Source organism: Acyrthosiphon pisum, unplaced genomic scaffold, assembly GCF_005508785.2.
Source record: "Acyrthosiphon pisum isolate AL4f unplaced genomic scaffold, pea_aphid_22Mar2018_4r6ur Scaffold_13;HRSCAF=49, whole genome shotgun sequence".
In the NCBI taxonomy this organism is placed as follows: domain Eukaryota; kingdom Metazoa; phylum Arthropoda; class Insecta; order Hemiptera; family Aphididae; genus Acyrthosiphon; species Acyrthosiphon pisum.
This window is the reverse complement of record NW_021762660.1, coordinates 2,704-16,430: the sequence shown is the minus strand read 5'-3', so window position 1 is coordinate 16,430 and position 13,727 is coordinate 2,704. Positions and strand designations below refer to the sequence as shown.

The 13,727-nt window shown below is 26.8% G+C and overlaps 2 protein-coding genes across 2 annotated transcripts; one reads left to right on the top strand and one right to left on the bottom strand.

Annotated features, from left to right (window-relative positions):
- Positions 1–2,258: 2,258 nt before the first annotated feature.
- LOC103308677 (zinc finger MYM-type protein 1-like) lies at positions 2,259–7,004 on the top strand. The gene is made up of 9 exons (XM_008182472.1): positions 2,259–2,340; positions 3,370–3,477; positions 3,539–3,652; positions 3,713–3,826; positions 3,887–4,000; positions 4,512–5,300; positions 5,356–5,939; positions 6,006–6,755; positions 6,840–7,004. Exons 1-9 carry the CDS (start codon positions 2,259–2,261, stop codon positions 7,002–7,004), a joined length of 2,820 nt encoding a protein of 939 aa, XP_008180694.1.
- Positions 7,005–8,614: 1,610 nt separating this feature from the next.
- LOC100573707 lies at positions 8,615–9,940 on the bottom strand. The gene is made up of 2 exons (XM_029491884.1): positions 8,969–9,940; positions 8,615–8,703 (listed from the first exon to the last, which is right to left on the bottom strand). The coding sequence occupies exons 1-2, from the start codon at positions 9,204–9,206 to the stop codon at positions 8,615–8,617; spliced, it is 327 nt and encodes a 108-aa protein (XP_029347744.1). The 5' UTR covers positions 9,207–9,940.
- Positions 9,941–13,727: the final 3,787 nt, after the last annotated feature.

Sequence of the window (13,727 nt, the reverse complement as noted above, 5' to 3'; positions counted from 1 at the left end):
ATGTTAAGTATTTGAACGGTTAAAATAAAATGATGGTTCATAGTCGGTTCATTGGTGCATAAGTGTTTAGGGAGTTCATGGTTTAATTTACCAACCAAGAAAAATCTATTTTTAACTATAAATAATAATTTTTCTAGTTCATAATCAGTTCATTTAAACCATGCTGTTTATTGTTTATACTTTTATTATAAAGTGCATAGGAAGTTCAAAGTTAAATTTTCCAACCACCAAAATTAATATAATAATATATATATTTTTAACTTAATCAGAAATTATTACAATGCAGATTATACCTGCGATCACCGTCGGTTCAATTGACCAACCACGCGTTATATAAATAGTACACTGCAATAAAACCCAGACACCGGTTCAAAGTTTTATGTGTGAACCGCGGTCTTGGCGCATATAAGATATATATTATTTTATATCAATGTGGTTTTACCGTTATCAATTTAAAATATTATTTTGACAATCGTGTTGAAAAATGTCGTAGTCGTTTTAATTTTAATCATTTAAATCAGTGTATAATATCCGATTATCGCAGCTGAATGTAGCAGATGGTATATAATTTAAAGAAGATCGAAATATAATATAGTTTAAAGAAGCGAACTGTCTAGCAGGACCTACGTATAATACTATAATGTAAGTATATTATATGATTTATTACCTATAGTTATTTTATTTGAAAATCTCAAATCATTAAGATAATTGTTTATTAATAAAGGTACCTAGGTACTTTTTTATCCTTTTTTAACTGCTCTGATATTCTGTATACATATATACTGAAATAATGGGTATATTGCACAATTATATGTGTATGCTACCTAATTAGTATAATACTACCATTACTTCCATACCGGTTCAAAATATTTCATTTAGTACCTATGGGTACCTAATACATATTTAGTATTTAGTATAGGTAACTATTTCATATTTAGTATGGGTAATACTAACCTAACCTATTAGGTACCTACGACTCAAATAAAGATTATCTCATAAATACAGAAATTTGTACCTACCTACACCCATTGATAAATAACTTAGTTTTGTTTTAATTTTTCTATATCTAAAGTGAATATTTGAATGTACTTATTTAATATATTAGGTATATAAATATTTTGTAACAACAGATTTTATTACAAGACTGTTCTAATAGCAAACAACAGTAAGGTACCTAGTTTTTTTGTTAAAATTAAAAAAAAAAAAAATGTTTAATGAAATAAGTATAATAGGAAAGTAATTATTACCTATTTAAATAAACAAGTATTATGTCAGTATATTGAAATTTAATATAACTTATAAATCGTATACATGATACATCTTAAATTCTTAATTGTTCTTATTATGTATAATTTATATAGGTATACCTAATTATATTATTCTCAAAAATATTATGTCATACACAAATCTATTACCTTTATTGATTTAAGACCTAAAAATAATATATAAAAATCTTGTATTTCCGTTTTTGCATTTCTGAGGTAACTTTAAAAAATGGTTCCTTGTAGCTACTTAAATAAGTATCTGGATAATTTTTACTGATACCCAGATGGTCGGATACCATATATTTATTATGTTTTATTAAAATTTTAACTTATACACGGTTAAACGATTTAATAGACAGCTATTATCTTTTGTACCTAAATAAATTCAAATCAATTAAAAAAACCATAGTTTTTATTACTTAATTAAATCCCCTTAAAGTGTCATCTTTGCGATGAAAAATTAAATTTCAAATATATGCATAATATTATAGTTAAAATACTATACTTATACTTAATCAATTACTCTGTATACTAATATAATATTATGGTTCATTTGATTACAAAGAATTCTCAATTCTTAAACATAATTATAATAATATTATCAGTGGCGGGCTGAAGGGCTCAACTTTGACGCAGCTGCGTCAATGTTTCAAAGGGGTGGTGCCACCCCGGCCTTCTTGGTTCTTTTGACCACATTTTACCTATCGGCTATCACCTATGCAATACATAAATAGAAATAATGTAGTAAATACATTATGCAATACACTGTGTCTGCCGTTAGAGAGGACGAGACACGCAAACTCCGTCTGTGCCTCGTTGGAGGGAAGCTACTATTTGTAGCATTGTAGCAATGTTATCTTAGTCACGCAATTCTTTTCAAACACTTTAGTAGTTGGCGATGACGTGAATAGCTATTTTAATTTTCAGCTGCCTTATGTTAGGGGCCCGTGTTAGTGCGTATTAAAGATAATTTTCTGAGGCCTGTACCTCAACATGAAAGGGTGGGTCGAACTGCCGTACTTGTGTAAGGCTATGAGAATAATAAAATTTATTAAGAAAAAACAAACCGCCGGAGGTAAGGATTTTAAATTTGAATTACTTATAAGTTATAAGTACTATACGTGGCACATACCTCCGCGGTGAGCTGTGAAATGTGTCTTGTAGATTCACAGCCTTCGCCTGACAGCCAATATGGCAGTGAACGAGTGAACAAAAGTCAAAATGCGACGTAAAACGCGGTAAAAGCAGCTACATTCAAAAATTAATGAAAATAGAACTAATACGGGTACGACGTTATCTGTTGAGAGTTAGATACGTCTTGTGCGTTGTTTATAATTTCACAGAATATATCAAATATAATAATAATAGAAATATGAATTGATTGCCCATATCCCCAACCGAACGACCGTCCGTCTGAATCTATTAATAAATTAAATACCAACAATTTTTGGAAAATCTGATCATAATAGATAACATCGCGTAATGCGTATCCGATAACGTATCCGTATAACGAACACCACCACCACCACCAAAATTCACAACAGAGTAAATTAAATTATTTACTAATAGCTATATAGTATAATATATTAAATTTTTTTCCCATGTTCATTATATTGTACTCTTATTTCTCTTTTTATTGTTCATTCCCTACAATATCTCCGTATTATAATCATACCGATGTGATATTGTGAAAAGTTTGTGCATATTTTACTTTATTATCTTACAATAATAACTTAAATTAAAAAAATGGCAAATAATTGTGTTACGTGTGGACGTATTAGAGATCTTAATATGAATTCAACCAATTGGAAGAGACACACTAATGCTTGTGCATTAAAAAACATTACTAACAAAAGGAAAAAAAAATTAAACAAAGTACAACTGCAGTCAAACTCAATTCATAATTTTTTTAATAAAAGGATAAAAATCCAAGCCAATAACGGTAAGCACTAATACTTCTTAGTTTTTAATCTAATCACATTTCCCTGATATACCTATCCTAGATACAAACTTACTGTTTTAAAAAAAAAAAGTTTTTGGTAGGGTATTCAACATTTTTAATTTTTTAATATAATAATTGTAAAATGTAATTTGGTTTTTCTAGTATCTGGTAATTCAAATTCATTGGACCACAGTATTGCATATTATGAGTTGAATATCGATTGTAGTATGAATTTAAACAATGATTTAGTTAATTCTATTAATCCAGAAGGTAGTATTTAAATTATTTATATTTTTGATACGATTATAAAATAATCATGTGATTTTTCTAGTATCTGGTAATTCAAATTCATTGGACCACAGTATTGCAGATGAGAAACATGAGTTGAATATTGATTGTAGTATGAATTTGAACAATGATTTTGTTACATGTATTGATCCAGAAGGTAGTATTTAAATTATTTATATTTTGAATACAATTCAAAAATAATCTTGTGATATTCTAGTATCTGGTAATTCAAATTCATTGGACCACAGTATTGCAGATGAGAAACATGAGTTGAATATTGATTGTAGTATGAATTTGAACAATGATTTTGTTACATGTATTGATGCAGAAGGTAGTATTTAAATTATTTATATTTTGAATACAATTCAAAAATAATCTTGTGATATTCTAGTATCTGGTAATTCAAATTCATTGGACCATAGTATTGCAGATGAGAAAAATGAGTTGAATATTGATCGTAGTATTAACTTGAACAATGATTTTGTAACATCTACTAATTCAGAAGGTAATTAATTAATTTTTTATTAATAGGCTATTAATTTATTTTGATAGGTTTTAAAAAATATATTTTTAACAATTAAAAAACCATAAGAAAATATTCAGCTTTTATTATTTAAAAAAAATTTGTTATTAATGATTATATATTATATTATTATTATTACATGCATACTTTTTTTATAATTTCATCTATTATTATTACTTCAAGTATATTTTCTAAATCAAATATTTTTTAATTATATGATGATGATATATTTAAAATCTAAATTAACGAGATTTATTACACATTGAGATTTTCATTATTTGTGTATAAAATATTTTTATCAAAAATGTTACTTAAATAACCCTGCTTGAAGCAGATACTGCATTGGTTGTTACCATTTTTCGAGTTAAAAATTTTATTTAGTTAATTAGTGTTTGTTATTTAAAATGAAATAGCTGGAGAGTTGTTTAAAATAAGAATTCAATTACCTACTATATATTTGATTAAATAAAATTGTATTGATTATTTATTACAGAGATACCCATCATAGAAACAACTAAATTTGACAATGATCCTGCTTATATCCCTAGTTCTATATCTGCTGAACTATTGAGTTACTTCGCCAACCTTGGCCCTTGCCAGCCAACACCAAATGATTTACCCCAACATTCATTTAAAAAAAAAAAAGACTGGAATCATATGAATAGATCTTTCCACGAGTCTTATTATTACAAAAATTTGGCAAACAATAATAAATCTAGAAGACTTTGGCTATCTTATTCACCAAGTAAGGATCTTATTTTTTGTATTTCCTGTAAACTTTTTGGTTTACCAAAAGCCCAAAAATCAAATTTAGCTTTGAATGGTTCAAATGATTGGTCTAATATACAAAGAATTATTAATAATCACGAACACTCACATAATCATATACAGTCAGAAATCAGTCGGGGTCTATATTTACAAAGTAATCGAATTGATCTAAATGACCAATTAATTATATGTGCTAATCGTGAAGTGGCTAATAATAGAGAAGTGGTTCGAACTGTTATTGAGGTATTGATTTTTGCTGCTCGACAAAATATATCGCTACGAGGACACAATGAAAATGTTCAATCATTAAACCGCGGAAATTTTTTAGAACTATTAAAAGTCATAGGACGTCACAGTGCCCCTGTTATGATGCATCTTGAAAAAATAAACAAAAGTAATAATAACAGATTAACATTTATGTCTTCTAAAAGTCAAGAAAAACTGTTGAGTATATTAGGTGAAATGGTTCGAGCACAAATATTGAAAGATGTGAAAAATGCTTGCACATTTTGCTGTTATAATTGATACCACTACGGATATATCAAACCAAGAACAGTTTACATTTATAGTGAGATATGTTAACAGTACTGGTGTAATAGAAGAGCGATTGTTGGCTTTAGAAACTGCAAGTGATGCTACAGGACAAGGATTATTCAATACCTTTTGTACAATTACAAGTAAATATGACATCAACTGGGAAAAACATCTGTGTGCACAATCATTCGATGGTGCAGCATCTATGCAAGGAATTTATTCAGGTCTACGAAGTTTTATTCAACATAAAAATCCTAGAGCAATTTACGTTTGGTGTTTTGCCCACATATTAAACTTAGTAGTGGTAGATACATGTGATTCATGTACTGATACTAAAAATTTTTTTGGAGATGTTCAATCATTAGTATTTTTTCTAAAAGCTCGCAAAAGAGCAGCTGTTTTTATTGAATGCCAAAAAAAAATGTATAAAGATGAGAGAGTTTTGCGATTGAAAAGTTTTTCAGATACTCGATGGACCTCACATGGTAAAGTTTTAAATGTCATATTTTGTAAATATAAAGCATTGATTGATGCTTTAGAAGTCTTAAAAAATTCTAGTGATAGAATTACAGCATCTAGTTCAAGGACATTTTTAAAGACAATTTCAACTTTTAAGTTTGTATTATGTTTAATATTTTTTAAAAATATTTTCATTGTGACTACACCACTTTCTAACTACCTACAGTGTAAAACTATTGATTTCTTTGAAGCAATACAATTAGTTAATGTGGCAAAAAAAAAGTTAAGTGAAATGCGATCAGAATGCAAGTATGAAGTATTTATTAACGAAGTTAAGGAATTTGCAAATTTTAATAACGTACCAGAAAAAGACTTTAAAGAAATGAGAAAAAGGACAAGAAAGTTACTTGCAGGAGAAACTCCAGATGATAATTCAAATGTTTCTTCTATGGTTCAATTTAAAATTAAGACATATTATGCTGCTCTTGATAAAATAACAATGTCATTACATGAAAGATTTAGTCAATCACAAGAAATACTAAAAGATTTGGCAATATTAAATCCTGATCGTTTAATGGCGAAAGATTCACAAAATCTGCCCAGTGATTGTTTTCAACACATTTCACTGTGGCTTGAAAACATCAATACTGACCAACTCAGGACAGAATATATTCAATTTAAAAATAATATTTATGAACTTATAAATGGATTAGAATTACCCACTGAGATTCATGACAACACTAGCAAAGTACAAAATACTGAGATTGATGAGAATGATGATTGTTCAAGTAATGACGGAAATTTGAATATCATGGATGAAAATATTGATTTGAATAAACATGTAACTATTACAACTATAATTCAATTATTGACAAAGTATGGACTTGACTCAGCCTTTCCTAATTTGCACGTTGCGTATAGAGCTCTGGCAACAATTCCAGCATCATCTGCATCAGCTGAAAGATCTTTTTCAAAGGTAGTAATTAAGTATATTGTCTTTACAAATTAGTAATACACAATAAAAAAAATTATTTAATAAATTCTAAACATGAAATTCTAGGTGAAATTGATTAAAACCAGACTAAGATCAACAATGGGGCAAGGTAGATTAGAAAGTCTCTTACTTCTGAGTTGCGAAAGAGATATTCCAATAGATATAAATATTGTTATTGATACATTTTCACAGTCTTCAGATCTCTTAAAAAATGCATTAACTTTTAAATAATACTACATTTGAAGTTTGTCATAAAAAATGTCTGTTATTGTCATTGTTATGACTTGTTAATAAAGTTCTTAATTAATTTGTTTATTTTTTTGTATAGTTTTTATTGTGATAATATTTTTTTTTATATAGAGAATAGTATTGTATATTTGTATGTATATATGTAATGTACTTACACAATAGTTTTAATTTCAAACTCATATGCTTATTGACCACTTAAAAACTTGCCAAATATTTACTTTAAACATAATACATAGAATTTAAGAAAGTGTAATATTTTTTGTATCATAATACGAGTAAAGTTTGAAAACTGAGGGGAGGAGAATTGCCCCCCATATTTGTGAGCCTTGACATTATATTCAAGTCAGAATCGGTGGGGAGGTTTACCTCCCCCCCCCACACCAAAAATTTGATCTAGGTACGTCCCTGACTAGGAGGTGGTGGTGGTTGTATATACTAAAATATGAAATTGCGTCATTTAAAATTTAAGTTCAGTTCGCCACTGATGACCGATCTTATACATTTTAATATATTTTATTTATTAATAAGTAGATATAGTAAAAGATAGCAAGTATGAAAACCGTAAAAAAAAATACTTTTTTATATTTTATAATGACTTATTGATCTTATACATTCTAATACATTTTATTTCTCAATAAATAGATATAATAAAAAAAAAACAAGTATGAAAACCATAAAAAATTACTTTTTTACATGTTTTAATATATTGATAATGACCGATCTTATACATTTTAATATATTTTATTTATTAATAAGTAGATATAGTAAAAGATAGCAAGTATGAAAACCGTAAAAAAAAATACTTTTTTATATTTTATAATGACTTATTGATCTTATACATTCTAATACATTTTATTTCTCAATAAATAGATATAATAAAAAAAAAAAACAAGTATGAAAACCATAAAAAATTACTTTTTTACATGTTTTAATATATTGATAATGACCGATCTTATACATTTTAATATATTTTATTTATTAATAAGTAGATATAGTAAAAGATAGCAAGTATGAAAACCGTAAAAAAAAATACTTTTTTATATGTTATAATGACTTATTGATCTTATACATTCTAATACATTTTATTTCTCAATAAATAGATATAATAAAAAAAAAACAAGTATGAAAACCATAAAAAATTACTTTTTTACATGTTTTAATATATTGATAATGACCGATCTTATACATTTTAATACATTTTATTTCTTAATAAGTAGATATAGTAAAAAATAACAAGTATGAAAACCGTAAAAAAAATACTTTTTTATATGTTATAATGACTTTGATCTTATACATTCTAATACATTTTATTTCTCAATAAATAGATATAATAAAAAAAAAAACAAGTATGAAAACCATAAAAAATTACTTTTTTACATGTTTTAATATATTGATAATGACCGATCTTATACATTTTAATACATTTTATTTCTTAATAAGTAGATATAGTAAAAAATAACAAGTATGAAAACCGTAAAAAAAATACTTTTTTATATGTTATAATGACTTTGATCTTATACATTCTAATACATTTTATTTCTTAATAAATAGATAATATAATAAAAAAAAAAAGTATGAAAACCGTAAAAAAATTACTTTTTTGCATGTTTTAATATATTAATAATGACTTTTGTTATTGTATCTGTGTCTTGGGGTGAGCTTACACGACCAGAAAGGGTATCTGAAAAGATAAATAAAAATTGTAATTATATACAATAAAATATTATTTATAACATTGTGCTATCATTTTGATATTTAATGTCAACATATAAATATAAAATTAAAATGTATAGAAAATATTCTATTAGGTATTGCTGACCTAACTAAAAGGAGCAGAAGAGTTTAGTTCAATTGATGAAAAGATCATATTTAATAATTATTTTAATTTATTTTTGACAAAATAAAAATTTTTTAATACATCTATTAATTGTTAGAGACTAGCATACCTTGCATAACTTGAAATATTCCAAGAGATTTGAATGATTTTTTAGTTCTCCCGTGATAGCTGAAGATGGATACATAGGATCTTTCAAAACAAAAGTCGAAAATAGCAGTAACTGCACTGTTTAACGAATTATGTTGGTTGCCAATTTTCAGTAATAAAAAGGTCTTCTGCATTAAACAAAATAATATAATTAACTGACAAAGAAACGCAATATTCATCAGATCTAATAAAGCAATCATATAATTATTATATAATAACTTACTAATTCTTCTTTATTTTTAATACAACCTTCAACTTGTAACAGACTTTCCACAGCATATAATGCTTCATTTGAGCCTATTGGCAATAAATCAACAAACGATGCTGGTAATTTTGGTTGAGGAAATGCAGAACTAGACCGATTATCCATCTCGAGAAGTTTATTTATTTTTTTGTCCAGACTTTCTAAATAGGTGCATATTTTGGTTTGATTAGTATTACATAATAAAATCTGTGTAAGTATTGCCTCTTCTTTTTTTTTTATTGAACGTCTTAAAGTGTTACAACAGCATTCTTTATTGGTATCTAAAACAAATACAATAAGACTAGAAATTATAAATATAATTTTTGCATTGGTTTCAATCAACAATTATTGAGAAGAATATTTTATTTTTTACTGTAAAACGCAATTATTATAACTGCACCTCACCTGAACAGTTTTTGTGTGATGTCTTTTGGGTTTGACTTGCTCGGTGGTTAAGTTTTAAATTAATGTATTGATCTTGTTCATCTTCATGTTCTTCATTGGACTAAAATTATTAAGTATTTGTAGTTCCTGTAATTAGTTTGAACTTAACATATTTTAATAACTTACCATAATACCATCATTATTACTTTTTGGAAGCTCATCATCATTTGTGGAATACTCGGAACACGAGGAATTTGTTGCAATGTTTTCAATAAATGTAGCTTCAACATTCGACTGTTCCTGAACCACTTGAGACTAATAACATTATATGAAATTATAATAAAATACTAATTCAAAAATCTGTGTTAAAGTTTAATTTACAATGTCATCAGTATTATTTTTTTTAAACTCGTTATTATTAATTGTAGAATATTCAATGGACGCGGAATTTACAATACTTTTATTGAATTTTTCACTATTTTGCAATTGTTCTTGTACTTCATTTGACTATAACATATTAAATTGTTACAAATACATTATTACTTATTTAACAATATACATGTGTATATAAATATATATTTAACTTACAATGTCATAATCACTGTTATTTTTTGGAAATTCGTAATTAATTGAAGAATATTCAATGGACGCGGAATTTACAATACTTTTATTGAATTTTTCACTATTTTGCAATTGTTCTTGTACTTCATTTGACTATAACATATTAAATTGTTACAAATACATTATTACTTATTTAACAATATACATGTGTATATAAATATATATTTAACTTACAATGTCATAATCACTATTATTTTTTGGAAACTTGTAATTAATTGAAGAATATTCATAATATTCATAATATGAAGAATCTATAATTGTGTCGTTACACTTCATAGTGCCTAATGGCTTCTGGAGTGTATGAAACTAAAATATTTATCAAAAATGAATTACAAAAAAAAAAAAAATAAATTTTAATTAACAAACTTACAGATTTTTCAGTAGTGATATGTGACATTGGTTCACTGTTGTAACCACCTGAATATTCACCACCATAATTGGAGGACTTTTTGATTTTGGAATTAGCCTAAAATAAGTTTAAAATTAGCTTAATGTATAAAGTAAAATATATATTTGATCTTAATTATAAAATATTCTACTTACAATATTTTCTTTTGCTATAGGTCTATTCATTTTTTTATTAGGAGGAGTTGGTAGACAAGGAATATGAGTGTATGATGATTCTATAGAATTTGTTGAATGTATACTGTTGACACTAGAAATTCGTTCAGATGCATATCGTTTAGGTTTTTTTCGAATTCGAACTTTATTTTCCACAATTCCATGCCTTCTAGTATCATAATCACTTTCACTTACACCCGACCAACATTTAGAGGCATTTCTAGCAACTAATTCAGAGTCTACAAATTGTATAAATAAAATTAATACTTGAAAATATATAATAATTTTTAAAATATACTAAATATTAACAATAAGTAATTACCAAATGGCCCAGCAACTTGTTTTACATTATACCAACAACCATCAATATTATTTGGTACAGAACGTTTAAGAATCATTTTGTAAATCTGTTGACTACTAAAACTGACGGATGTCTTGGCTGCTTCACTTTTTGAAAATGGGAACCAGCAACGTTCAGTGTTTTCATTATTAACTGGATTATTTTGTAATGAATACCAAGTATGTGGCACATGCTGAACTGTATTAGTATCATTGAATATAACTACAATCCAGGACCTTAAATGTTTATATACAATTTAAATAAATATGATACATTAATATTTTTATATATATATAATTATAATATGTACAAAGTAAATATTCATTTTATATTTTATGCAAATAAATGAATAAATGGTATAATGGCATATTTTTGATCATCTAATGGTAGACGAACAAGTTTTTCTTTGATATTATCAATTGGCCAATAATTAAGGTGCCCAAGTACTGAACATTTAAAAATATCAATAAGTGATGAATTACATGGAGTTAAAAATAAATCTTCAAGTTTTTCGTATGAACGTCCTATTATTACAACTTCATTAGTAGTACTAGATGTTGCAATATTTTCAATAAGGACAATTTGTCCATTTTTTAATTTAACACAATTATCAGCTGTGTTAAGTTTTATTTTAAAATTAGTAGTTTTCCACCCTGAATATTGAGGATTACAAACTCCTGGTACGAGTGATCTATTTGTATTCTTACAAAACGTTTTTAGTGGCCCTTCTATGTCTGAACATTGTTTAAAACGTTTGAATTGTAATGCTCTACGTTCGGAATATCTATTTACTAATTGTTGTAAGACCTTATGTCCACTGCGAACATCTTTCTTTAATACTTGCATGACATTTTCAAATGGGAATGCTGAGATGTTTTCTAAGGATCCAAATCGTTTTGTATCATCTGCTAGATGTATTGTAGCATGAATATTATGTGATACATATTGTATACCATAAATATGTATAAAAGAATCTACAAAATGCCGAAGTAACTGATCAGCATAATCAATATATTCATTACAGTTAGATGGAGTTAAAAGAATTCGTATTGCAACTGATAAAGACATAAAGTTATTAGATATTTCTGTACTAACTAAATTTGGTAAGACAACAAAACTTGTATATAAAAGGAATTGCCTCAGTTCAGTTTCTTTCCACCGTTGAACATCTCTTAAAGGATGTTGTCGAGAATTTTCATTTGATTTTCTTTGGAATTCTTCTGGTATATACTTAACTAGCGAATTAAGTTTATTTTCTAATGCATTTATTAAATTTGGAGGTAATGCTACAGGATGTTTATTCTTAGAAACTATCCAATACATCATTAATTTTTTTACTACTCCAATGCAAATCAAATGCATGTAATCATAAGGTGTTGATAGAATAATGTCATAATGTGGAATTTCATCAATTATAGTTTTACCAATATGAAATTCGCCATCTGTATATGTAATAAAACTAGCATGTGTGCGTAATGGAGCATCTAAATTACTAAAATATGTTCGACTATCTTTTCGTTCTCCTGAAATTTAACTGAACTTAAATTTTAAATGACGCAATTTCATATTTTAGTATATACAACCACCACCACCTCCTAGTCAGGGACGTACCTAGATCAAATTTTTGGTGTGGGGGGGGGAGGTAAACCTCCCCACCGATTCTGACTTGAATATAATGTCAAGGCTCACAAATATGGGGGGCAATTCTCCTCCCCTCAGTTTTCAAACTTTACTCGTATTATGATACAAAAAATATTACACTTTCTTAAATTCTATGTATTATGTTTAAAGTAAATATTTGGCAAGTTTTTAGAATGATGATTGTTCAAGTAATGACGGAAATTTGAATATCATGGATGAAAATATTGATTTGAATAAACATGTAACTATTACAACTATAATTCAATTATTGACAAAGTATGGACTTGACTCAGCCTTTCCTAATTTGCACGTTGCGTATAGAGCTCTGGCAACAATTCCAGCATCATCTGCATCAGCTGAAAGATCTTTTTCAAAGGTAGTAATTAAGTATATTGTCTTTATAAATTAGTAATACACAATAAAAAAAATTATTTAATAAATTCTAAACATGAAATTCTAGGTGAAATTGATTAAAACCAGACTAAGATCAACAATGGGGCAAGGTAGATTAGAAAGTCTCTTACTTCTGAGTTGCGAAAGAGATATTCCAATAGATATAAATATTGTTATTGATACATTTTCACAGTCTTCAGATCTCTTAAAAAATGCATTAACTTTTAAATAATACTACATTTGAAGTTTGTCATAAAAAATGTCTGTTATTGTCATTGTTATGACTTGTTAATAAAGTTCTTAATTAATTTGTTTATTTTTTTGTATAGTTTTTATTGTGATAATATTTTTTTTTATATAGAGAATAGTATTGTATATTTGTATGTATATATGTAATGTACTTACACAATAGTTTTAATTTCCAACTCATATGCTTATTGACCAGAATTTAAGAAAGATGTAATATTTTTTGTATCATAATACGAGTAAAGTTTGAAAACTGAGGGAGGAGATTGCCCCCCATATTTGTGAGCCTTG